The sequence below is a fragment of the Python bivittatus genome, unplaced genomic scaffold, assembly GCF_059951505.1.
Source record: "Python bivittatus isolate LINGU-HERP-01145 unplaced genomic scaffold, Pbiv_v1 ctg000210_np1212, whole genome shotgun sequence".
In the NCBI taxonomy this organism is placed as follows: Eukaryota; Metazoa; Chordata; class Lepidosauria; order Squamata; family Pythonidae; genus Python; species Python bivittatus.
The window spans coordinates 6,820,690-6,848,635 of NW_028277053.1; the positions used below are offsets into that span (position 1 = coordinate 6,820,690).

General features: G+C 39.9%; 1 protein-coding gene across 13 annotated transcripts in view; it reads left to right on the forward strand.

The window, feature by feature from the left end:
- The first annotated feature begins 269 nt into the window (after window positions 1–269).
- Window positions 270–27,946, forward strand: part of CFAP99 (cilia and flagella associated protein 99) — an 82,580-nt gene continuing 54,903 nt past the window's right edge. For 3 of the 13 annotated variants that reach the window (XM_088139350.1, XM_088139351.1, XM_088139357.1), the window contains exons 1-3: window positions 270–678; window positions 17,768–17,862; window positions 23,562–23,674. In XM_088139350.1, coding sequence (XP_087995476.1) covers window positions 285–678; window positions 17,768–17,862; window positions 23,562–23,674 — 602 coding nt within the window. In that variant the 5' untranslated portion in view covers window positions 270–284. Of the gene's footprint in view, window positions 679–781; window positions 804–1,133; window positions 1,339–2,581; window positions 2,710–9,653; window positions 9,799–17,767; window positions 17,863–23,561; window positions 23,675–27,946 lie in introns of those variants that run through there. The other 10 variants (XM_088139356.1, XM_088139358.1, XM_088139361.1 and 7 more) reach the window with 7 other exon arrangements.

The following is a 27,946-nucleotide window of genomic DNA, read 5'->3' on the forward strand; positions in this document are numbered from 1 at the left end:
TTTATTTCTGTAGGAAGAGAAAGAGATCCTAGTCAGTGTTCTGTGCTGGGCTTAATTTGTTTTCTGTGTGGTGCTAAGTCATGCCTCAAAGTCTAACTGTTACTTATTTCTCGCACAGGCTAGTGAGTTGTGTGTAATTTCAGCCTGTACCCATTTTCAGGTATAAGATACTAATTTTAAAAAACAATCTTCTTATGCTCTGTTATAATTTGGATCCCGCTCCAATCTCTTGACAGCAAGTAAGCATCAGCTTTCCTGAGCTGCAGATGAAGGGCATCTAATGAATGAGCCGTAGCAGACGAAAGCTGGTGCGTCGCGGGCATAACCTGCGCCGGGGGCAGGTTCGTAAAAACCGCCGAAAGCCTCTCTGTCCTCATCCGCCGCTTCAGTTTCGGGAGGGCGATCCTTTTACTGATCGGCGTCCGCTCCCGCTTGGTGTAAACTGCTCCGGCTTTTGCAGCCGCCCGGCGGTTTCAGGGGTTGCCATGCGACAAGAAAGCGCCCGCAGGAACCGCCGCGGTTCGAGCCCTCGCTTCGGCCTTCCCAGCCGCCCGAACGGCCGCCCTTCGGCTCGAGCGCGGGCGGCGGCGGCGGCGCCGGTCGGGGGGACGCGCGCCGAGGCAAGCCGCTTCAGGGGCTCCGTCCCGGCCTGTCGTGGCAGTCTCGCAGCGTTGGCAGGCAAGTGTGGAGAGGGGCCGGGTCAGGGCAAGTAATCCTGCTAATAATGGCTGAAAACAGGGCGGGCCCGTTGAAATAACCCTCTTGGAAGGCACGCGCGTGTCTTTGATTACAGCCTGTAAAATGTAAGATACGTTTGAATTTAAAGGTTGATTCTCTGTATGTTAACTTGGTAAACTCATTTTTTTTTGTCTTCTGTGATACAAAAATATGGATGTGATGCATAGATCTTCGTGGAGTTTTACACGAGATCCACATCACACCGCAGTTCCTCCATCTGAACGCCCAGGCAGTGTTTTTTGGTCGTGCCGTAACACCCATGAACTGAAGCACAAATCCTCTATTTGCATGACTTTTACTTGGGATCCAGGATATTACAGATTACACTTGTCTGCACAGATTGAGGCATAATCACAGACCTTAAAAGTTTTGGTGTTGCTGTGGTGCAAAATCAGGCATTTGATTTTGCATTATTTTTACCTGTGCTCCACATGAAACCTTTGTAGAACCACAGACCACACCTGTCTGCACACAATCAGACGTCTGAATCTAGTGTCCTTGTAGTTTTGTACTCTGTACTCGGTGACTCTGATGTTGTAGAAGGAAAAGGGAATGGCTTTGAAGGAGAGGAGGAAGAGCTGCTGCCAAGCCAACAATCAGGTAAGGTGGGCTTGAGCCCATGCCAAGAAAATAACTTGAGAAAAGGTCTCAGTCAGCCCCACCCCCCAGTTTACACAAAGATAAAGGGAGGGGGAAGCACTTCAGACTTGCAATATTTGGTTGCTATAGCTGTTACAATAAAAGAAGTCTTAATCTAAATGGCATTGGTCTACCTTATAAGGTTGGCAGATGTAAATATTTAATATTTCATTAAAAATGTGGTGCTTATCACAATTATGGTAAGAGGCTTAGGAGCATTTTTTAAGAAGATTAGACCAGTGAAGGGGGTAGTAGATGTAAACATCAACTGTGATTATTTCTGATACCTGATTGTTTCATATGACCAAAAGATAGCAGGATAGAACTGTGGGTTAACTATGTAGCGTTGGCACTTCAGTCCAAATTGTTAGATATATTTATCTTTGTATAGTGTAGAAATAGAGTTTCAAGAAGGTTTACAGTTTTTAAAAACACTGACTTTGCCCAGTGGAGTTTCATGTAAATATTAAGAAGCAGGGGTGGGGGGGGGGGGACAAAATAGAATCATAAGGCTCATTTACGAGCAGATGGATTGAAAAGTAGCCTTTTCACCATTTTCTGAATTCTATTCTCTGAGAAATTGTCAGGACACAAAACACTCTAGTACTGTTTTTTAAAATAGAATATTAATGCAGTCTTTCCAGTCTAGTGCAGTGTAAGAACTGGATTGTTTTGAAGGTCATTTAAAAGAGAATACTCTTTTATAGCCTTGTTATTCTTTTGTATTCTTGTTGATCCATAAGGATTTGTGCCTCAAGATCTACGGTGTAGTTCTGATTTGGTAGCACCTTTGGATAAATGTCATGAGTATTCTTGCTAATTTATTTGTGCCATGCAAATTCCAAAAATATCCACATCTGTTACTATTCTTGCTGGTTCCATGGTGAATGCCAAGTAAATGCCAGAAGCTTTTCTTGTCTACACTTCTGAGTTAACTATTGTCCCAGTAATCTAGGTTTGTTCCCCATTGCATTAAGAATTAAAAGCCTTAATTATTACTCTGAAGAACAATTGCAATTGCAGGCAACAAATGTGTGAATGAATTTGCTCATCTAGCAAATTAATTCTGGTTGTTTCAGGTGTACTAGTATTTATATCTGGATGAGGAGACAATCTGTTCAAGCAAAATTATGTTAGTATCTGTAATGATTATACTTAAGATTAAATTATAAGTGAAGAGAATGTGGACACTTAATGATTCCAGGTACATGCAGCATGAAAATGGTTGGCCCACTGAGACACATTGAAATTATAGTTCAGCAGCTTAACAGATTCAGTCCTGAAAATGAGAGTGTTGGGCGTTTCCTAGATGAATCAGCTAAAGTATTACAGGTATGAGATGTCTCCTGAAACATTCAGAAAATGCACATTTAAAATATGATATTTCTAAATTTCAAGAGATGTGTATTAGATATATATGGGGTTTTCCATTTTAAACAGGTAACTTTCTCTAAGGAGGTTATAATACGTATATGTCTGTACTGTATACAAAAGAAATTTGGTTTGTGAATTGCACAAGGTCTTTGGTATAAACAAGCTGTGGAGGGGCATTCATTTCTTTTTTTTTCTTTCCATGATGGTGGGGGAGTGCAGCAAGAGTTCTTATCTCAGCTTTCCCTAGCTCTTTTTATCTCTCATTTATTTCTAATTACAGGTAGTCCTTGCTTAACAACCATTTGTTTAATGACGGTTCGAAGTTATGACGGCCTCAGAAAGGGTGCTTTTTTACAGCCTGTAAAGCACTGCTGACCATTGTAAATAGTCTTGCCGCCCTCTGCACCGCAGTCACATGGCTGCATTTTGAGTGCTTGGCAACCGGCTTGCATTTACGACCGGTTTCCAAGTGCCTGTGATCATTGATCACCACTTGGAGTTTTTTTTGCTGGCTTCCCATTGGAAGCTGGCAGGAAAGGTTGCAAGCAGAGGGGATGCGGTGATGTGCAGGAACAGAGCTGAAATTCTAAAGATTATATCTTCGTTCCTCCAGCTCCACCAAGGATTTCCACTCTGTTCATGAAGGGGAGGGGAAACTCCTGAAGATTTGAGCTCCATTCCTGCCCACCACTGAGAGGGGAGGAGAAACCTCTCAGCGGTTGGCAGATACGCAGGTTCCTGCCCACCTTAAGAGGTTTCCCCTTCCTTCTCAGGAGTGGGCAGGAATGGAACTTAAATCCTGAAGATTTGAGCTCTGTTCCTCCAGCCCCAAGAAGGATTTACCCTCCGTCCATGGAGGGGAGGGCAAACCCTTCTGCAGTTTTAGGAATGTTTGAGAGCAAAAGGCCTGCTGAAATCCTTCAGCAGACAGCCCTTTTGGTCTGCCTGCATAATGATCAGGGAGATTGCTTAATGACCACAACCGGGAGTGCCCAGATTGCAGTCATTAAGCAAAGCAGTCATGTGGGCATCTCAATTATTGATCCCAATTATGGTCGTTAGGTGAGGACTACCTGTAACTAGTTCTAAACTAATTTTTCAACCAATTAGACAGTCCTTTGTCTAAAGTGGTCTTAGGATTTTTCTTTTTTGGATACTTTTTTTTATTACTAATTTCTTCAATGGGGAAGAAGAAAAAGAGGACTTGAATGAACTCTGGACATTCAAACTCCAAGAAATCCCTGAAACAATTAAAGTTTGATAAACTGGTGTCTGGACCTGACTCTGTGTCAGTAAGTGGAGAATAGAATAGCATAACGTAACATAAGCATAGCAGTGAACTCATATAAGTTAATCTTGAGAAGCAACATACAAGATTCTTGTTTGGATGACTTAACTCATTCTTTCTCACATACTCTATCAGAAGAAATTGAACTCAAGAACTCTTTTGCCCTGCCACCTGGAAACAAACAAGACTTTGTTCATTGAAGAATAATAGACTGATACTCTTCTACCTGCCTTTTAAAGAGCCCTAAAAATGTTCTAATCTACACAGCATCTCTGATGGCAATATGCCTCCTCCGTTATTTATTAAGTGCAGCACAAGTATTCTCTAGGGAGCATATTCCCTCTTCTGCTTGCCCTTGGTCAAGTTAATATCTCACCATAATACTCGCTGCTGAGGAATTGCTGCAAAAGCCTTTATCTTCTGGGTTACTGGCTGCACTTACCAGTGTGAGGAAACTTGATTTATTTTTTTCAACAAAAATATGACTATATCTGCTTGCTCTAAATTGCCTTGTAAATCTTCAGGAACGATTCATCACCTAAACTCCTGGTCTTTGTCTGCACAGACCTTACCTGATACCCAAGGTTTAATGACTATGAAAGTGTCTGCTTCCATTTTATGAGATGCCATGTCTGAATGACTGTTAGCCTTAGCTCCTGCTATACAATTGCTATCCTGAAACATCACTTTGGTGATCTAAATAGATGAGTTCTGCATTCACTGATTTTTATGTCAGCTTGAAATTCTTTCTTATGAGATTTGGGACTTGGAACCCTTAGACCTCAAAAGCTTTACTTCCTATTCCTTCACAAGCATAAGAGCTCTAATTTCTATTGTGTTGCACATTCACACCTTGCTCTTGACTGATAGCTATCACTATCCATAAAAACTGGATTAGTAAAGGTAGGCATTAATATATGGGGATGGGGATAGTTCTAGTTGGTGGTAAAATTTGGTCTGAAAGTCCTAAATTAATCTTTTTGTGTGAATCTCTGAGTCAGTCTTGGCTCCTGGTAGTTACATGAACAAGTCCATGTTGTTGTCTTGGCAACAATTTCAGCAGTGGTTTGCCATTGTCTTCCTCCTAAGGTTTGAGAAAGAGTGACTGACCCAAAGTCACCCAGCTAGCTTGTGGCTAAGAGGACTAGAACTTACAGTCTCCTGGTTTCTAGTCTAGTGCCTTAAACTACTACACCAAATTGGCTTACCTTACTAGAGGGCACTACAGGGGCCTCTACTTTAGATTATAATTTCTAATGATTTGATTGAGTGATTGATTGGAAATCATATTTATATGGCCGTCTGTTTCACCAATGAGACTGGGTGGCTTTGATTTTTGATTTTGCCCCTCTTTGTACAGAGTGGGCTTTTGTAAATGCCTAATAGCATTAATGACCTATTATCCTGAGAAATCTCTCAAAATTAACTATTCGAAAACTAAGGTTTTAGTCTTTTGTGTTTTAGTCTTTTCTAGAAAGTGCTTTAAATCCCAATCAGATGGAAGAATAATTATTGTCTTAAGTTTTGTATTTGTCTTTTATTGGTCTGGGGCTGTAAATGAATAAATAGATAAATGAATAATAAATAGAGGTGCTAAGCATTGCTTACTCTTGCATGCAAATAAATAAAATAAACATGCAAATATTAACAGAAACAAGCATTGGAAATTTGGAAGAAAGAGAAAAAAAATATTTCTCCGTAGCCCCCTCTAGTCAGTGTGGATGGGGGAGAGGGAGAGGGAGAGACATCAAGCCTCAACCCCCTGATTTGTAGAGTACCTCAAGGTTTTCACCCCTCCGGTTTAACATCTCCATGAGGCTTCTGGTGGAGGTCATCCATCAGTTCAGAGTCAGGTATCATCAATACGTTGATGGTGCTTAGTTGTACATCTCACCCCTTGCTACCCAAGGGTTGCAGTTGAGACCTTGTCTCAGTGCTTGGAAGCTGTTAGGGCCTATATGGGGAGGAATAGCCTCAGGGTCAACCCTAGCAAGATTCAGTGGCTGTGGGTGCTTAGCCTCTTGGTTCTGAGGACATTCCTTCTTTGATTCTTAATGGGTCTGAACTGCCCCACTCAGGACTGGTGTGCAATCTAGACTTGAGCAGGTGGCAGGTGTGGCCAGGAAGGTCTTTGCACAAGTTCAACTTGGGCTACAGCTGTGCCCATTCCTGGATTGAGAGGCCCTTCTTATAGTTATTCATGTCTTGGTTACCTTGTAAGTGTACTACTGCAATATGATCTAAATGGGGCTGCCTTTGAAGACCACTTGGAAGTTATAGCTAGTCCAGAATGCAGCCGCATGGGCAGTGATGGGTAAGCCTCATTATGTAACATCCCTACTACATTAACTGCATTGGCTACCAGTTGGCTTTTGGGTGCAATTCAAGGTGCTGGTTATTACCTATCAAACTCTGCCTGGCATTGGGTCCAAAGTAGCAGCCCATCCTGTGTGTTCCAACAGAATCGGCTTGGTTTGGATCCCATTAATTAAGGAGTGCCATCTTGCAGGAGCCAGGAAGGGAGCCTTCCTTGTGCCAGTACCTGCCCTTTGGAACAGCATCCTCCAGAAATTTGACAGGCCCCACCTTGACTGCTTTTAAGCAATCCTTAAAAAGCTTTTTTCCCCTCCAGGGTTAGGGGAATGCCCCCCCCTTTTCAGTTGGGGATGATATGGTCAAAGTTCCTGTTGTCCATTAGACATTGGTTGTTTTTAAAAAATGTAATTTCATTTTATTTATGAAGCCATCCAGAGTTGTTTTGGAGTTAGATGGCCTAGAAATATTATAAATAGATAATCAACTGACAGATAAATTTGCAAACCAAAATAAACTTTAAACTTTTGCAAGGAAACAGGTACCTTATTAATGTGACAATTTCTCCACAACAAAAACTTGTGTATAGAGGCAGAGTGTCAAGTCCACGATGTCCAACTCTCAGTTCTGAAGCATTCTCACACAACCATGCTTGGGTCAGATGACTACTTCTTTATTAAGAGGTACATGCAGCTTGTAAACAGAACATTGCTAAAACTAACGCCTTGGGTAAACCTCCCTCTATTTATCCCCCCTCCCCTTATTGCCTGTAGTTGTGACTCCTCTTCACCTGTTGTTGACCTCTCTCCTTCCTCCCCGAGCTTCTTCCTGGTTCTTTGGGCCCCAGCTGCCTGGCCGGCAATCAAGCCAGTCTAAATTGCCCATACATGGTTAAGCTGCTTCCCAACTCCCCTTACAACCATTAACAGCCACCCCCCCCCATTTACAAGTGGCAGAAGCAAATCAATCCAACTCCCAAGAATGCAATACAATGGAAAACAACAACAGTTGGGTGATGCAGGTTCTGACACAGAGTGCCACATGTTCTGCAGCCAGTTGAATTCAGAATACCCAGTGAATTAACAAAACAAATACGAATAGAAATATTCATACAAAAACAGTCTCCCAGTGTTAAAGCTAAAATTCATGAAAGAAATAGAAGACTAAGCATGGCTTAGCATTAATAATAGACGCGGCACTGACCCAGTAGTGACATGCTTCAGATGACACAGTAAATTAGTTTATTAGTCTCTCTTTTTTACTATTATCTTAGCAACCTTTACACTGGCATGCATTGTCGGGGGGGGGGGAGAGAATGAGAGAGAAAGAGGTGTGTGTGTCTGCCTCTCTGTGTATGTATGTATATATATGTGTGTGCTGTGTGTGTGCATGCATGCTAGATCATATAGCAAACTATGGTCAACCACAGTTCCCTGCTTGTTTCCTATATTAGTTAGTATCTCAACCACCTCTGTGGTTAAAAAAAAAACAATAATAACTACCTGCCACTGCCCCCTCCTGCCTTTATTTCTAGGGGCTAGGAGTTAAACATAGATAACCTGCCATCAAGATTTGGTCAGTGTATAATGCCATTGCTAAAATAAGTTAACCAAGTGGATACAAAATGTGATTAAGGTATTCTCTCTTAATTTTAATTTAGTCACTGGTCATGCTAAGGTGTAGTATGTTGTACAAACAAGTTCTGTGACTTAGCATGTTGCATGAATCAAGCCAATATCTTTGTTGAAGTTCTCTTAATCCCAGTCTTAATCTATTGTTTTTGTGATTTTCTCTACAGCTGAATTCTCTAACCTTTTTATTAATGAGAACTGGTTTTATTACTGGCTGCTCTTGTCAGGACTTGGAAGCTAGGTAGTGCTTGCATGCCTGGTTAGTACTTGTTAGCATCACAAGCAATTTCAAGACTGTATGTGAAACTTGAGTATAAAAAAATCTGGGAGAAAAACAATGGCAAACCACTTCCATACTTTGCCCAATAAACTATATGATTGTGTCCAAATAGCCGCTAGTAATTGAGCTCAACATGAAGGAATTTTACCTTTATGTCTGATTATTAAAAATAGACTGAGAGACTAATAACCTATACTAAAAATACATGATTTCATAATAGTTATTAAGCCAAGCATCTCAAATACTTGATGTTATTGGTTATCAAAAAATTATTAATTTTTGGAACAATTTTATTGTGGTAAGAAGCAGATAAGATGCTAAGAAATGTGAATAAAAGGCAAACTTTATCATTGTTTTAATGTGACAATTATACAACATATTGTGTAATCTGTATTAGTTGTACTTTTTCCCTTTTTTAATGTCTCTATCTTTGCATATCAACAAGTATAGACTATTTTTCTTGCCATGAGTTGTGCTGCTCTATAATCATATTCAGATGATTAAAAGAGACAGTTGATATTTTTACATTTCATTCCACCTCAGTTTGTTGTGGCATAAATTTGCTATTTTCACTAATTGCTGTGACATGTTGAAATTATTACTGAGTTTATAAAGAAATCATGTCTACACTTCTTATTTGTCAGTACTGTTGTGGAAGGTACTACTTTTGCCCTTCAAGGATCTAAACAAAAATCAAGTGTTATAATACAATTTCTGGGATTCAGTCATGCAGTTCTTAAAGTGTCTTGCTGAAAAGAATAGAGTAGATTATTAGCTAGTATAGCAGTAGTAGTGAGCAAACCTCCACATTCCAGTCCTGGAATGTTCTGGTATTCCTTAAAACATTTTGTTTTTCTCCTGGAACATAACCTGCCAACAGACTACATTTAGAACACAATTTCTTGTTCTAGAAAGTTCACTTGGAATGACTGAATTGATATGTTCAGGGTCAGGACATGGGGTTTTACATATAACTAACTATTCAGTGTGATGAGTTCTGTTTTGCATTTAACATTATTCTTATACAGATTTTATTAAATATTACGTAGGGAGTCTGCCACTGCATTCTGAGACATATTTAAAGCCAATTATTACATGGATTTTGAGTCAGAGTGATTCATTCTTCAATTCAGTTTGATCTGATTTTTCAAGTTTTTGGACAAGCTATCACAACTTTTTACTTTGTTAGCTAAATATTGCTTGGGTTAAATTCATGGGGGTGATTATACGTTCTACCTTTTGTACTACTTGAATGATGGTTATACATTTTGGTTATACCTTTTCAGACAATAGTAACTAATATAACTACTATTATTTACATTGAATGGTGACATTTATTTACATGCATCGGGTTTTTGTCTTTACATTTAAATCCATTCTATTTCTGTAGGCTTCCAAAGTAACAGATGAAATCCCTGTAATGGATATTTTGTGTGGCTGTTTAGAATATAAAACTGTATTGGATGTGGTGGTCAATGCATTTTATATCCGAGATGGAAAACATTGCCTATTTTCTGACCGTAATATGTATATTGGTAGGTATTCATTTGCATATAGAGAATATAATAATGTTAGAGAATTAGTCCAAACTAAGATAGGCAGTATCCTGTAGACACCAATTTGTTTTTGAATATATCTTGGTGCTTGCTGTAAAATTAATGTTTTCTTACATTCTTTTTTTTTTAATAAGTGAGAAACTGGAATATTACAAACACTTTACAGGCATTTGTAGAAAATAAAAATGGTAAATAGTAGCAATCAGATACTTTTATTAGAAATTTGTAGATTTATCTGGAAGAAAAGCAAAGGACATCTGCAGTAGTAGAGAACATCTTGGGAGACTGAAGAAGGTGACTTTGAATAATATCACCAATTGCCCTTTGTGTGTTCTGGGTGGCAATACATACCATGGTAGACATTTTGCAAAAACATAAGTTGTCCTACATCTACCATTTTGTGGGAACATTCATGACATGATTTCAGAATTTCAGATTTCAGGAATATGGTATATCCATGATCTAGAATAGGGATGGGCTGCCTTTTTCACTCTGGGCACAAACAAATGGGAGAGTAATCTGGGCAATGATAGCAGCAGCAGTTGTCTTCACAGCATTCACAGTCGCAGAACCAACACATTTAGTCTCTAGGTTCTTTTCGAAGAATCAACTTTAAAGGATCTTTATTGCTCTGTATTGTCCACTCTCTTGGTTCGTCCACTGGTCCCTTGATTCTTGTGTAATGGGTCCAACCTTTCTCTTGAGTGTGAACAGAGGTTTCAGTGGTTAGTAAGACCTGGAAGGGCCCCTCCCAAGTGGGGCTTAGCTTTTCGTCTCGCCAACCTTTGATCAGCACCCAGTCACCAGGCTTGTATCGGTGGACTACAAAATCGAATGGAGGGGTCTGAGCCAATAGTCCTTTCGACCTGAGGTGAGACAAAGAAAAGGACAGCCGCAGTATATAGTTTCTCAACATCACATCTTTTGTTTCAATTGAAGGGAACCCTGATGTTCTTCCCAAATATGGGAGCCCGAACATCATTTCATATGGAGAGATCCCCGTGTCTTTCCTTGGTTTGGTCCAAATCCTTAGAAGGGCTAATGGTAGGCACTTAGTCCATGGCAACTTAGTTTCTAACATTAATTTAGACAACACCTGTTTAATTGTGGCATTGGCCCGTTCAACTTTTCCAGAACTAGCTGGGTGCCAAGGGGCGTGGTAATCCCAATTTATTTCTAAGGCCGTCATTAGCCTTTGGACTATCTTAGCAGTAAAGTGGGTTCTGGAATCTCTATCTTAACACTTGCTTATTAACTTTCTTGCAGATTAAACACCTATCACATACTTGCTTAGCTATGGTATACATCCTATACATCCGTACTGGTTCAAGAATTCATCAGCCAGGGCTTGAGTTCCCCAATGGCTACCTTGGCGTAAAATGTCCAGCACGTTTCTGGTTAGGGCTGAATTTAGCATTTGTCTTCCATCTGGCAAAATCCACTTGCCATTAATTTCAACCGCTCCCAGCTTTGACAAATCAGCCTTTTCTTTTTCAGTGAAAACTGGATTCAGTTCCTTCTCTAGAGGGGGTACCAATAATCTAACTACCTCAACGTGTTCTCCTTCAGCTGCCCTTTTTGCTTCTTCATCAGCCAAAGCATTCCCTCTGGCTTCTTTACTATTGTTCCTCTGGTGGCCTCCTACATGTAAAATGGCCAGCTCACGAGGCAACTGGGCAGCCTCCAAAACTTCCTTAACTAGCTCTTCATGGATCAGTTTCTTTCCCTTGCTATTTATCAACCCTCTTTCAAACCAGATCTTCCCGAACATGTGTAAGATCCCGTACGCGTGCTTTGAATCGGTGTGGATATTTCCAGACCTGTTTTGTAACAGCCTCGAGGCTTGTCTTAGAGCGTACAGTTTACACGTCTGGGCGGACCAGTCTAAAGGCAACCTTCCCGCCTCCAGCAGTACATTCTCATCCCCATCTATCACAGCGTACCCATTCAACCTCTTTCCTTCCACCACTCTAGAAGACCCATCTATGAAAATATTCATTGCTTTATCCATGGGTGTATCCTTTAAATCAGGTCAGATTTTGGTTTGGAGATCTATTAATTCCAGGCAGTTGTGCTCAGGTGGTTCAGCCCCATCCCCATCACGACTCAGAAATTCAGCTGGGTTTACGTTGTGATCTATGGTTAATACTAAATCAGGCTGTTCTATTAGAACAGCTTCATATTTCAAAATGCGGGAATCGGTGAGCCATCTGCCTGCCTTTTGATTTAAAATCGTTCTTAATTGATGAGGGGTGCTTACTTGATGAGGGGTGCTTACTATCAAGCCCCCCCCAAAGGTTAACTTTTTACTTTCCTGGACCAGCAGAGCAGTGGCAGCCACAGCTTGAACACATACTGGCCCTGTGCTGCACCATTCTCCACGTTGACAAACAGATGGAAGGGTCATTCTAAATCTGGCAGGCTCAAAACAGGGGCAGTAGACAAAGCCTTTTTAAGTTCCTCAAAGTGGTTTTTTTCCTCAGCCTTCCAATTCAGTTCCCAAGGCTTGGAGTCTATCAATTTAGCATACAAGGGTTTGGTTCTTATGGCATAATCTTCAACCCACAGACAATATCCGGTGAGTCCAAGAAATTTTCTTAGTTCTCTTTTATTTTTAGGAAGGAGTTGGGTCACTATCCCCTTAATCCGGGAGGGAGTGATCCGTCGTTTCCCTTCACTAATCAAATGCCCCAGATATTTTACCTCCTGTTGTACATATTGTAATTTAGACTTTGATACTCTTAAACCCTGTTGCCCCAGGAAGTTCAATAAATTGTTGGTTGATAACTTGGTTTTTCTTTTCCCCTGAGATTAATAAATCATCTACATACTGAAGTAATTTAGTTCCTGGTTCTGGTGTAAAGTTTTCCAGGATTTGTTCCAGCACTTGCCCAAATAGATTGGGGGCTTCTGTGAAGCCTTGGGGAAGTACAGTCCAATGGTGCTGCATTTTTCTTCCTGTAAATGGGTTCTCCCATTCAAAGGCAAACAAATCCCTCGAAGCCTCGTCCAGCGGACAGCACCAAAATGCATCCTTTAAATCAATTACACTAAACCATCGATGTTCTGGTGTCCCAGAAGGGTGTAGGGATTTGGAACCACAGTGTGTCTGGCTTGGACTATAGAATTTAACAATCTAAGATCCTGCACCATTCTGTACATGCCATCTGGTTTGTGCACTGGCAGAATCGGAGTATTGTATGGTGACATGGAGGGTTCCAATAACCCATCCTTCAACAAGCCATCAATTACTGGTTGCAAACCCTTTTTCCCTTATATGGAGATGTCATATTGTTTCTGCTTTAATTTCACCTTTAGGGGTGGAATGTTTAATCCCCCCCATTGCCTTCTTTGACCCAGACTATTGGGTCTATGTCCTTTTCATCTTCCTCAGTAAGGAGGAAAATATCTTGGGCATCAGGCAGGGTCTGGAGTGATTTTTCAAATTATATTTTTATTCCAAGAAGGGCCATAGCATCCCTTCCCAAGAGGTTGGTCCCTGCTTCAGGAACATATAACATTTCTAATTCAACTTGGTCTTCTCCTAATTGCAAAGTTGTGGGTTTAATTCAAGATACATAAAACACCTTTACTCCCGAGACTCTGCTCTTTTCTCTGGAGAGTTCAGTTCCCGGAGGTAAAGAGGAAAGAGAGGTTTTCAACACTCCTGTATCCACAAGAAATACCACCTCTTCTCCCAAGGATCCCACTTTTAAATTTGTCAAGGGCTCCCGGTGGGATCCTTTTATCAGGTGCCCCTGACCTCCCTAATCTTCTAATTCGATCAAGGAGTATACTTGTTGTTCCTTATCTATTTCTTATCTTTTTGAGGGACAGTCTTTCCAGAAGTGTCCAGCCTGGGCACACCCGTAGCACTTCCTTTCAGGCCGGGGAAGTTCCTGGTATTCTAGTAAATCCCTATCTTCCGTCCCTCCCAAGTGATGTTCTTCCAACCCTGCGCCCCACCCTACCTCTGCCTGGCCTTACATCTGGTCGGTTCTCTGATTTATCTGCAGGGCAAACTTTTCTGCTAACTATTTCATTTACAGTACTTATCATTTTATTCTTTTGTTTCATCTTTTCAGTATCTCTGTTGACATAGACTTTTTGGGCTTCTTTTAATAGATCATTTAATGGTTTATCAGCCCATCCATCAAGTTTTTGCAACTTTCTTTGTACATCGGGCCATGTCCTAGTTACAAAATGGACTTTTAACAGTGCCTGATGTTCAGCAGCATCTAGGTCCATGCCAGAATATTTTCTCATGTTGTCCTTAAGACGTTGTAAAAAGGCACTTGGTGTTTCCTCTTTTTCTTGTTCTATATTGAAGGCTCTAGTTAAATTTTGATTTTTGGGTACTGCCTCTTTTATTCCTGAGACTATCATGGCTCACAGATCTTTCATACTCTGTCGATCTGTGTCATTATTATTTTGCCAGTTGGGTCTTGCAATGGGAAACTTCTGGTCCCCTTGGGTATTATTGTTTGGTCCCACAGGGTTTTGTCTGTCCCAAACTCTGATGGCTGCGCTCTGATCAACTGGCATTCTTCACTAGTGAATAGAGTTGTTAAAATTGCCATTGTCTCTTCCCAGGAATAAATGCTAAATCCTAGAAAGACATCAAATTGCTCAGCTACCCCCAAGGGGTCTTCTACCAAACTTTTCATCTGCAATTTAAAAGCTCAGACTTCTGAACTGCTCAATCGGTCTTGAACATAACTTATTACTGGAGCTCCATTGGTGTCTATGCCACTTGGCACCTCCTTTAAAGGGAACATTTTTTTATAATCGGTTAAATTCCTCCTCCTCCTTGTTTGGTTGTATTCTGGTAACTCATCGTCTTTCAGATCATCTAATAAGGCTTTTAATTCCCAAGAATAATCACCAGGAGGTCTTGGGATTATAGGTCACCACCTATAATGTGGGCTGAGGAGGAGGGAGGATTGGTGCCTGGGGAACGGCTGGAATTTGGTTCCCTTGATTTAAATGTGGATTGTAAGGTGGAGGTAAATGGTCCAGAGAGTTCCATTTCTTTACTGGGACCTCTCCCTCTGTCTCTTCTCCTTGATTCTCTGCCACTAGTTTAAAGCATTTCTCTTCCTCACTTATGGTCCAAACTTCAGCATAAAATCTCTCTAATTCAGATGGCTTATTTTTGTTTAAAAATTCTTTTAGTGCTTGACATGTAAAATAGTCAGTTGTACCAAACTGTGGCCAATAAACTGAATCCCCTTGGATCGGTTTCTTGGGCCATACAAAATAACAATATATCACCATTTTCTCTTTTTCTAATTCTAGGATATACTTTCTCAGTGGTGGGACATCCCATCCACTTAACATCCTGCCTAATGGGCTTTCTGCAGGAATCTCTGGAACCTTACACTTAGTAGTTCCCTTCTGACCCTTTTTGCTAGTGTTATTTCCCATCCTGACTGGATATTTAAAGGCTTTACTGAGACTTTCAATCACATATGTTTAACCAAACCAATTGCTTCATCCGTCTCTGGCCAGGCTCCTCGTGGAGAACTGGAACCGCAAATTGGGACTCTGCTCTCGCTTCGCACTTTCAGGGACCTGTGTCCCCTAATGTGTCTCACACCGCTCCGTCATTCAAGTCTCTCACACACACCAGTCCTACCTGACCTCCCAGGTAATACTTTGCGAAAGCCTGGGTTTCTTACCTGGTTTCATGCACGATTTTCAGGTCTCAGCCGTTTTGGTGGGAAAAATGTTGTCAGGAATTCACCCTAGTCAGTTTGCCCTTCTGAACCACTATTTCCAATCCAGTCCTTTAATGGGCGACGGGATACGAAAGTTACAGCTCCCCTTAGGCTACTGAAATCAGTAGGGCGTCTCCCAGGAGAGGGCTTGCAGCCCCGGACTTACCGAATGCCGTTTCAGGATCCCGGACGAGTCCCCAATTGTGAGAAACAAAGCTGCATAAATAATCCTTGGATTTGCAAAGGCAAAGTTTATTTCGAAGCATTTGCAAAGGCTGATGCTTCTCAGCTAGCAGGCTGCAAGAAGCGTACCATTAGAGATTTCAGCAAGGTTTTTATGCATCCCTTCACATGTTGTGTTGGTCCTGCCTCGTTTTTGCCAGTGGGCAAATTCGACTTCACAACCTATCCGAGACTCCTAAAACAAATACATTATTTCTTTTTTACAATGATTCCCAAACCTCTTTTTTCTTGTTCACAGTTTATAATTTTCTTGAGATAAGTGTCAAGGCCCAGGACCATCTGTCTTCACTAAATAACTGCCCTTGGTGTTGTTATCTTTTCTTCCCTGATTCACACATTCTTACCAACAAAAGGCAACACTTGTTTCATTAACTTTCATCCCCATGTCTCGCCTGGGTGTGACTCTTTCCTTTTTTTGTAAACACATTCAAATTCCAAGCCTAAGCACTTTAACCCTTAAGTATCAGAAAGTCTTGTTACCAGGAAGTTTTGTTAAAAGGTAATTTCTATTCCTTACAGTTGTCCTACATCTACCATTTTGTGGGAACATTCATGACATGATTTCAGAATTTCAGATTTCAGGAATATGGTATACCCATGATCTAGGATAGGGATGGGCTGCCTTTTTCAGCCTGGGTCCTATAGTTCATTTGCCTGACTGGTTAATGGATTACAAAAGTTGTTGGAGTGATATGGAAAAGGGGCAGAAATATCTGTTGATTATGTATGTTAAGAAAGGGAATGACAGCATTTAACCTTAAAAAGGCCTTGCAGGCTGATACTGTTACTTTACTGTTTTTGACCCCAAAAATGCCATTGAACATTGGTTATTTTACAATCTCAAGGTGGCTTGGTGGCCCCAAATAGAGACCCTAAATATAACCTGCAGCCTGTGAATTGCCAAATCTGGTCTGTGGGATTCATGATTTCATAAATATTACCAGTGGGTTTCTTGCTGTAGTAGCAACAATGCAGAATTGTTGATATCTTTATTGGCATTTGGATGTGGCTACCTTGATATCTGTGCTTGAGAAGATTTAAAATTTATATTATTGTTGACAGATATGTAGCTTCTGAATTTAGGATAATAATAACAAGCAAATCCATGTAAGATTTTAGCTTTTAGAATGTTAAAACTGAACTTCTAAGCATAGTTGCTGTACTTTAATATCTATTGAATTGTTTAGAATGTTTTAAACATGTGTACTGTATATACTGACAGGCTTCAAAGTTTTTCCCACAGTAACTGCTTAACTTTGGAAGTTAAGGGCTTTGTAAGTGGAAGTAATGCTAAAATCTGCTTTGAGATCCTTGTCTGAAGCTTTTCTCTGATAAAGGAAGGGATTTCTTTGAACTGGTTTAATGTTCCTCAGAAATTTCCTGTTCAAGTACTATATTCTGATTTTATGCTTTTCCAATAAAATCTACCACTTTTTCATATATGGATGTTACTGCTAACAAAGTTTTCAGTTACTTTTTGTTAGTGTTTTTCAGGCAAAGTGGAGTTTTCCTGTTGTCCTACAAAAAGTAATCTTGTGAAAATATTGATGTTTAGAAGATATATTAATTATAAAAATATAAAATATAAAATATATTAAAAGTATAGCAGTAACTCTATATATGCTACTAGTGACAGTAGTTATATATATGGATGGTTAGTGGACAGTAGTTAGATATATGGGACAGTAGTTATATAGATGGGTATAACTTGCGATAATGAAAAAATAGATGTGCAACATGACATCACAACATTAACCTCAGCCTTTTGTACTTGTGCCCCAACAGTAGATATAAGAATCTGAGTCATGTAATTTATGTTGTGACATTATGATGCATTTTGTTATTTGCCTCCCCCCACCATCCCCACCCAATACCTATATTTGGAGAAAATGTTAGAAACACTCGTTTTAAATTTTAGAGAAGAAATCTTTAATAGGATTAATTATTCACTTTGTCTTGAATATTAATGTATGTGTCTTCTATAGTTATTTGTTATTTGGCTACTTTTCGACTGGAGGAACTTGGACTTCAACAGTTCAACAAAATCATCAAATCAATGGATGTTGCTAAGATATGTAAGGTAATTAAAATATTTGCATTTCATTAGAATTAAACAAAAATAATCCAATACTGTTGTAACCTAAATTGTATATATTTTTTCTGACTACTTTAAATTGTGAATGACTATTCAAAGCTACTGTTTTTTAATACTTATCTTGTATTAGCAGTGGACAAGTCTTTGAGTTTATAGGTATAGATACATCCCTCATCTACTACAGAGCTGTAAATGTTTTCAGAATTTAAAAAAAGGTAAGTTATAAAATTAATATATTTAAGAGAACACAGAGTGACTGGACACACCATCAAATTTAATTATAATTTATTTTAACCAAAATTTATTGAATACGTTTCAGTCACTGGGTTGGCATCTAGTGCTAGATCATGAAACATGGATTACAGATTGCACAAGATGGTAACCCAAAGCCAAATCAAAATATATTCCTTAGCAACATACATAAAAGCATTGTAACTGTCAGAATCCTTGCAAGATTTTATAATAGATTATTAGATGGCTAGTTTAAAAAGAAAAAAAATGGTTTTTTACATGCTGTGGTTCTGCCATTGTAAAAGGGGGGGGGAAGTAGGGATGAGAAACTGTTAAAAAGCAGATGGCTCCTTATCACAAGCTCTGGCATGCTCAAGGTCATACCAGCAAGAGAATCAGAGGACCAAGAACTAAGGGCAATGTAGGGGGGGGAAAGGAAACAGACCATCTATACAACATCTTCCAACAAAATGGATATCCATGCAACTTTATCAAAAAGTGCCTGAGCACTCAACCTACTACAACACAACCAACACAACCTATGAAAAATAACACTGCCATACATCAGAAATGTCTCAGAAACTACCAACAGACTGTTACAACCACATGGCATCTCCGTAGCACACAAACCAACTAAAGCCCTCCAAAACATCTTAAGTAAACCAAAAGACCCAGTAGCCCAAGAAGCAAAAACAGGAGTCATCTACAATACACAGTGTAAGGACTGTAACAACCACTATGTAGGACAGACAGGTAGAAGGCTAGCAGAACGCATCCACGAGCACCAACTAGCAGTCATAAGACATGATGAAAACTCCTTAACACAGCACATGAACAGACGCAACCACACATGGACAGACTGGGAAACTGTGAGCATCTTAGACCAAGCTAAATCCAAAAATGTGAGGGAATTCCTGGAAGCTTGGTATTCAGACAAGGCAACCATCAACAGCACAGAGGTAGACAATATCTACACACTACTCAAAAGAGACAATAAAAAGGAAACAAAAGGCCAGAACATCTCCTTGCCAGCAATCATCATCCAGATAAGCAGAGATTACCACCAGGCATACAATCAAGCAGTAAACAATACCCTAATCAAGGAATTACCAGGAGGAAAAAATTCCCAGCATCCCCACCAACACTGGCAGGGCAAGCTACTGTATATAAACAGAGAGCAAACTCCACTCCATTCTACCACTGAAGATGTTACCTAGCTGGGTAACGAAACATTTGCAAGAAAACCACCAAGCTCAGAGAACCCCAAGGACTCCACAGTTCAACCCTGAGCTGCATATTTTCCCTTCTATTGATATTTCAAATTTGTCTAGTCCCTCAGTTTGTTTTAAATTTTCTTGAATTAAATTCTTATCTAGTTTTTTGCTGTTTACTTTGTATCTTTAAATCTTTAAATTGTTAATTAATTTTTCCCTTCTTTCTGGAATGAAGGATCACTCACCAGGTAGTTTTTCAAACTTGTTGCTTGGAAGACCTCTTTTTACTTTAAAATAGCTATATTCCAAAAAGCTTTTAGAAAGTGAGGCTTGATCTTGATGGAAGTGGGTGAACTCTTGTCTTCTCCTTATCTGGAGAGGCTCTGTTGGACTGGAATTGTTGCCAGTCTATCGGTCTTGGCCACAGCGTTGTCTCCACTCCTTTGGAGATGCCTTAGCTTGTGATCCCTCACTCAGAATCCCTTGGTTGCCTGCCTTTCTCAGGCAGAAGAAAGACTGGCAGTTTCCTGTGTTTTTCTCTGGTAGAACAGTCTATAATGAAGTTTGGCATTTTCCCCCTCAGTTATTTAATTCAACTCAGAAATCACTGTATTTATGTTCATTTATTTAATTTACATACACCCATTTATTAATTTTATTATAATGTTTTATTACTATTTATTTTATGGTGTTAACTTTATGATTATTTTGTTTTTTTAACTGTTGAAGCCCCCTTAAAAATAGAAAGATGAGATACAAATTAAATAAATTAAAAAAGCAAAATAAAAACACAAAATCAACTGAAGAATCAGAAATGATCAGTTGTTGTTTTTTTAAATAAAACCAAACATAGCCTTAGCTAACTAATCATTACATGGTTTTTGAAAATACTTGTAAGGAAATTCATGGGACTTCACAGTTTAGTAAATCTGTATTCTTCATCACAACCCTAATATTTACAGAGGTAGTTAGAATTCCTGAGGAGGGAAATTCTGACTGATTCCTTGGTGGAATGGTTAATGTGATCCAATGTCTTCTGGGCAAGGGGAGAGAGTCTTGAGTTAAGGATTGTTGAGTTGGGACCTCTGGAATGTGTTTAAGTCTTGAAACCTGCAATCTCTGAAAGGCTGACCCTTGCTTATAATATGTGAGGGTTGAATGAAAAGTAATACATCTACCTTCATAAATTTAATTTTAATAGAGATATTTTAATAAGTAAACCAGAAAATAATCCTTGAAACTAGATCTTTTTTTAACCTGTATTTACTTGTGGACCATTTGCTTCACACTTCTGCCAGTGATGGACAAACTTCTTAAAGCCATTATGAAAGAACTCCACACTATCTCTTCAATCAGGTCCTGACAGGCCTTTTCATCTCTTCATTTGAATCAAACAGATGTGTTCAAAGGTATTCAATTTTGGGAAAAGGTAGAAGTTGAATGGCGCCAAGTATGATACTTAGAGAAAGGTGGTGAGATCCATCTTTGCAACTGCCCCTTGGGCGGCTCATGAATTGGAAGGTATAGAGTCAAGTTGTACCAAAATTTCTTTCTTATGCTTCCAAACTGGTTAATCATTATTTCAAAGTTTTAAATTGCAGTGTAGTACTCTGAGTTGATAGTGGAGCCAGGTTCAAGGAAATTCATGTGAATTACACCATCTATATTCCCCAAAACTGTAAGTGCAAATTTTCCTGCCAAAAAGTGGGTGTTGATTTTTTTCCCCACAGGTAAAGCTTTGTGATAGTATCCCATAACTTACACTTTGTTTCTGGGTCATAATGATGAACACACGTTTTGTTGGCTGTCACGTTGCTGTGAAGAAATTCCTTACTTTCATTCTTATGTGACAAAATTGGTGACAAATTTCTTGAAGCTTTAATCTTTGCTGAGAGCATGTGAGGAACCCATCTTGCACAAACCTTCTGATATTGAAGAATGCCAATAATGTAACCGACACATTCCTACAAAATGCCAGCCTTGACAGCAGTTACCCTTTGAGTGATCTGATGATATTCTTAGTTCAACAGCCTTTCTCATGTGAAACTTGTCAGGTGCTGTCACAGGTCATACACAAATTAGCTCCTCTTGGTTCACCATCTTTACAGTGACACACAGTATTCACAACAGCACAGTCATCCCCATTAACCACTTGAATTCAGCAATGAACTCCAATTGAAGGACTGCTTTGGCAATCAAAAATTCAATCATAGCACATTGCTTAAATGTGGATGCTAATCAGAATTCTTTGCAGCCTTGGAAGCAGCATATTTAACAATTCCTCACTACAGTGTCTCCAGAAAGTCAAAGACCTAAAAATAGAAGATGAAATTATAGCTTCATTCAATGTCACAGCACTCTTTATGTCCACAGATCCAGAACAGGGAAAGAACACATTACAGCAATACTACATAACACCCAAGCTAGCCAAATACACCAAGATTGAAATACCCAGACTCATGGATCTCATCAACCTCTGCTTCACTACCTACTTTTCATTTTGATGAATAAATCAGAAGAATACCCATGGGATCACCACTCTCAGAACTCATAGCAGAGGCCGTAACGCAGCATCTAGAAACTATGGCATTCCTACACATACAACCAAAAGTATGGATCTGCCTTATTAGATGACACCTTTGCCATGATAAAAAAGGAACAACTAGAAAAGACACATGAGGCAATCAACATCTTCAAAGAAATAACATTCACAAGAGAAGAAGGAAACAACAACACACTATCCTGGATATTCTTATCAGCAGAGGAAACGATGGCAAATTAGAAATGCAAGTCTATCAAAAAACAACCCACACTAACCAAGTTCTCCATTACCAAAGTACGGCGCCAACCAAACTTCCCACAAGAGGAGGTGTGTAAGAACATTATCCAGATTACCATAAATGCACTGCAGCAACCTGGGACACCAGAAAAAGGAAATGGACTGCCTATACAACATCTTCCAACAAAATGGATACCCACGCAACTTTATCAAAAAATGCCTGAGCACTCAGCCCACTACAGCAAAACCAGCACAAGCTGTGTAAACACTACTATATGTCAAAAACATCTCAGAAACAGCCAACAGACTGTTACAGCCACACGGCATCACTGTAGCACCAAACCATCTAAAGCCCTCCAAAACAGCTTAAACAAACCAAAAGACCAAGAAGCAAAAACAAGAGTCATCTACAACATACAGTGTAAGGACTGTAACAACCACTATGTAGGACAGACAGGCAGAAGGCTAGCAGAGCGCATCCATGAACACCAACTAGCAGTCAGAAGACACAGTGAAAACTCCTTAATCTCACAGCATATGGACAGACTCAACCACAGTTTCAATTGGTAAAGTGTTAGCATTTTAGACCAAGCCAAATCCAAAAATGCTAGGAAGCTTGGCATTCAGATGAATCAACCATCAAAAGATACATAGAGATAAACCATATTCACATGCCATTCAAAAGAGACAATAAAAAAGCTAAGCAAGAAACAAAAAGACCAGAACTCATCCCCTCCAGCAGCCAACACCCAGATAAGCAGGGATTAACACCAGGTAAACAATCATGCAGAAAACTATACCCTAATCAAGGAACTATCAAGGAGAAAACCACACCCCCACTAAAACTGGCAGGGCAAGCTACTGTATATAAACGGCGCAAACCTCACAGTTACGTGCACTGATGATGTTTTGTAATGAAACGTCTGCAAGCAAACAACCACGCTCAGAGAGCACATAGAGCTCGCATTGCTTACAGTGCACTGACAAGTACCCATGGCAGGCTTCCATATAACAATAGCAACATAATCTTTTCTCACAGCAACTTCCCACAATCAGTATTGCCATCTGTTGGCAACTGACAACATTGGAGGCATTACATTTTATTCAACCCTTGTATTATGTTATAATTGTGGTAATAAGAACATCCATGGTGTTTCACAGATTCCATCTGTAATTCTTTGCATCAGACCCTACACTATTTCTGAGGGTTCTGAAAGCTCTCGAGGGCACGTTTTTAGAGTACTATAGAGGAAAGTAGGAATTTCCAAAATGGCCATCTCCTCAACTCTGATGGGAAGATATGAACTAGATATGAACATATCTAGTGCTCTTAGCAACATTTCAATAGAAATTGGAATAGGTATGAATTAATTACTATTAAAAATATAAAATATGATTTGATTTCAAGGCAACTAATTTCTTGATTAAGCTCGTTTCACTGATGCATACAGTCTTTTCAGTTCCTTAGGTTCTTTTTCAATATCGTGAATTTGCATACATGGATAAAAGATGAATGGAGTCAAATATATGATTCAGTTTATGTAAATGAAAACTGGATTGAACCATTGCAAAGGTAAGTAATAGAGCAATTCTAGACATGCTTATTCAGAAGTAATTCCCAATTCATTGTTAGGGCATATTCCCAAGAAATGTGCATGATGTTGCTGTTTAAATGGAACTGCATCTTAAGTGATACTGTTCATTTGAAAGGGTTCTTACTGAGATTGGCACTGTAGTCTCTTCCGTGTAAATTCTGTCATGTATGTTCAACAAAACAGTATACAGTATTTCAATTATATTAACTAATTTGGAGCTCATTGAAAAAAGCTGTACTTGTTAATAAACTCTAGTACACTGCTTCAAATGTTCATGAGTGCTTTATTGAGATATATCTCAAATAGGCTACAGGTAGTCTTCAACTTACGATCATTCGTTCAGCGACCATTCAAAGTTACAGCCCCTGAGCTGTGGGATGCCAAAAAGCCCCTTTGCGCCACGCTCCTGAGTGGGGTAGGGCTGGCTTCACACTGTGGGGGGAAAAAAGGCAGAAAGCAGCCTTAGAGCTTTGGCATGCTGCAGCTCTGGGACTGCTTTCTGCTGCTTCCTTTTTTTTTTTTTGCAGCATGAAGCCCCGCCCTAGCCTGGCCCAGCATTCAGGCCAGGCCCACCTATTCAGCAGGAGCAAGAAGACTCAGCTGGGGTAGCAGAGCACAGGGCAGCAGGGTAGTGAGAGTGACTGCGGCTGGGGCTGGGCTGGGGCAGCTGCGGCTTCTGGGCATGGCAAGCAGCCCCAGATCCGTGTGGTTCTGGGACTGCTTGCCACCCCACAAGGCAGTACGCATGGCGGCCAAAAGGGCAGAGATGGGGGGGAAATAGGTGGGTGGGAGGAGTTAGAGGCAGTCTCTTACCTTACTGAAGCTCAGGGCTGGGAGGGATCAAGCCTGGAATGGCTTGGATTGGGATGACTCACTTAATGACCCGCCATTCTCAGTTAATTGGGATTGCTGTCACTAAGTGATACAGTCGTGTGATACCTCGCTTTATGACCACATCACTTAGCGACAGAAATTGTACTACCAATTGTTGTAAGTTGAGGACTACCGCATAAGACTAAAATCCACTGTTTGATGACTAAATTGACAAATTAGCTGTTTCAGTTCACCCTGAGTCTTCTCTTTCACTGAACTCATCCTGTAACCACTACCCTTGAGGTTATTTGATAGTTGAAATCAGAAGTATTTCATTTTCAAGCTATATTCATAATGGTAAGATTAGTGTACCATAAGCTCTTGATTCAGGATTTCTTCTGTCTTTTTGCAACCCCCTTTCTTTTCTAATGGAGGGGACAGCAAATCGCAGCAAAATGTGGTGAGCTATGTGCTTTTCTTCAACATCACCCAAAGTTCAGATGCTATGTATCCATAGCTACAATTCTGCCTACTGGCTGCCATCATGGCTTTCATAGCATATTCTTCTATTTAGTTTAGTTAAACATATATTTAAGACTCAAGTTAATATTCAATCCATTTGATAGTAGCTGGAATAAGCATTGCTAGTATGTTATCTGTTTTTGCTAATTGTTTTCTTTTAGGCAGTTAATAGTTTATCAGTAATACTATAAAATATACAGAAAACAGAGCGCCACAAAATAGAAGCAAATAAAATCAGGAGCTGCAAGAACCGTTTTATTGATTCAGATATTACACATCTCAGTTCCCATGCATTTCTAGCTGGACTTCAAGGGATTGTACATGAAGATAGACAGACAGACAGACTGTAATATTTATCAGGAAAAATGAGATTTTTTTTTCCTTCTAGAAGAAAATGATTTCTTCTGAAATGAATAAATCATGCAATTAATTTAGAATAAATATTATGAGCAAACCCCAAATTATGTAATCAAAGCAAAAAAAGATATGGAAGTTCATGTTCAGTAAGGACTAAGTCCAGCTGTGATCAGTAGGAGGTACTCTCAGTACATATCATTGCAGCTTCAGAAATTACAGAAAAAATGGCTAAAATAAAATGAATATAGTATAAACCAGATTTTCCCAAAAGTGGCCAAAGCAGTAACTGTTACATGTCTATCCAAAAGCAAAGTGATCACTACCAATAGAGGTGAATATGTGTAGCTCAGGGTTGAACTGTGGAGTCCTTGGGGTTCTCTGAGCTTGGTTCTTTTCTTGCAAACATTTCATTACCTGGCTAGGTAACATCTTCAGTGCTAAAATGGGATGGAGTTTGCTCTCTATTTATGTGCTGTGGCCTGCCTTGCCAGTGCTGGTAAGGGTGGGGGGTTTGTTTTGCTCCTCTGGTAGTTCTTTGATTAGCATATGCTTATTCCTTGATTGTGTGCCTGGTGGTAACCTTTGCTTATCTGGGTGATGATTGCTGGTGATGCTTGCTGGTGATTGATTGCTGGTGAGGCAATCTTCTGGTCTTTTGTCTCTTTTGAATAGTATGTAGATGCTGTTAATCTCTATGTGTCTGTTAATTGCTGTCTTGTCTGAATACCAGGCTTCCAAGAATTCTCTTGCATATTTGGATTTAGCTTGGCCTAAAATGCTGAGAGTTTCCCAGTTAAAACTATGGTTGAGTCTGTCCATATGTTATGAGATAAGGAATTTTCATCATGTCTTCTGACTGCTAGTTGGTGCTCGTGGATGCGCTCTGCTAGTCTTCTGCCTGTCTGTCCTACATAGTGTTTGTTACAGTCCTTACACTGTATGTTGTAGATGACTCCTGCTTTTTTTTCTTGGGCTACTGGGTCTTTTGGTTTACTTAGGGTGTTTTGGAGTGATTTTGTTGGTTTATGTGCTACAGAGATGCCATGTGATTGTAATAGTCTGTTGGTGGTTTCTGAGACGTTTCTGATGTATGGCAGTGTGATCCTTTTCATAGCTTGTGTAGGTTGTGTTGTAGTGGCTTCACTGGTCAGGCACTTTTTGATAAAATTACGTGGATATCCATTTTGTTGGAAGATGTTGTATAGGTGGTCTTTTTCTTTTTTCTGCTGTTCTGGGTTGCTGCAATGTGTTTGTGCTCACTTGAATAATGTTCTTACACAGCTCCTCTTGTGGGAGGTTGGGTTTTTACTTTGATAATGGAGTACTTGATTGGTGTGGGTTGTCTTCCAATTAACTTGGGTTTCTAATTTCCTGTTCTTTCCTCTGCTGATGAGGATATCCAGGAAGGGGAGCATGTTGTGGTTTTCTTTCTCCCTGGTGAATTTTATTCCTTTGAAGATGCTGTTAATGGTTTCATGTGTCTCCTCTAGTTGTTTCTTTTTTATAATAACAAATGTGTCATCTACATATGTTGGAGTCCCTGGTAAACCCTCAGCGACCTAACTAAGAAAGACCAGATCACAAAGGAAGAACAGTGGCGGATGAAAAGCAGTGGACCCATCCTCCCACGCTTCTATGGATGACCAAAAATACACAAGCCTGACATACCACTCCGACCAAATGGATCTTTACCATGGACTCCAACATGCAAGATAGCGAAAGAACTGACAAAAAAGCTTGGACACCTCAGAGAACCGTGAATATTCTATCAACTCCTCACTACAGTGCCTCCAGAAAATCAAAGGTACACACAGATGAAGATGAAATTATGGTCTCATTTGATGTCACACCACTCTTCATGTCCATAAATCCAGAAATAGTGAAAGAATCCATATCAGCTGTACTACACAACACACCCGACTTAACCAAATACACCCAGATCGAAATACCCAGAATCATGGACCTCATCAGCCTCTGCCTCATCACCTATTTTCAGTTTGATGGACAAATATACCAACAAATCAGAGGCACACCCATGGGATCACCACTGTCAGGACTCATAGTAGAGATTGTAATACAATGCCTAGAAGCGATAGCACTTCCCCACATACAACCTAAAGTATGGATCCGTTATGTAGATGACACATTTGTTATTATAAAAAAGAAACAACTAGAGAAGACACATGAAACTATTAACAGCATCTTCAAAAGAATAAAATTCACCAGAGAGGAAGAAAACAACAACATGCTACCCTTCCTGGATATCCTCAGTAGCAGAGGAAACAACAGGAAATTAGAAACCCAAGTTTATCGGAAGCCAACCCACACCAATCAAGTACTCCATTACCAAAGTAACAACCCAACCTCCCACAAGAAGAGCTGTGTAAGAACATTATTCAAGCGAGCACAAACACATTGCAACAACCCAGAACAGCAGAAAAAAGAAAAAGACCACCTATACAACATCTTCCAACAAAATGGATATCCACGTAATTTTATCAAAAAGTGCCTGACCAGTGAAGCCACTACAACACAACCTACACAAGCTATGAAAAGGA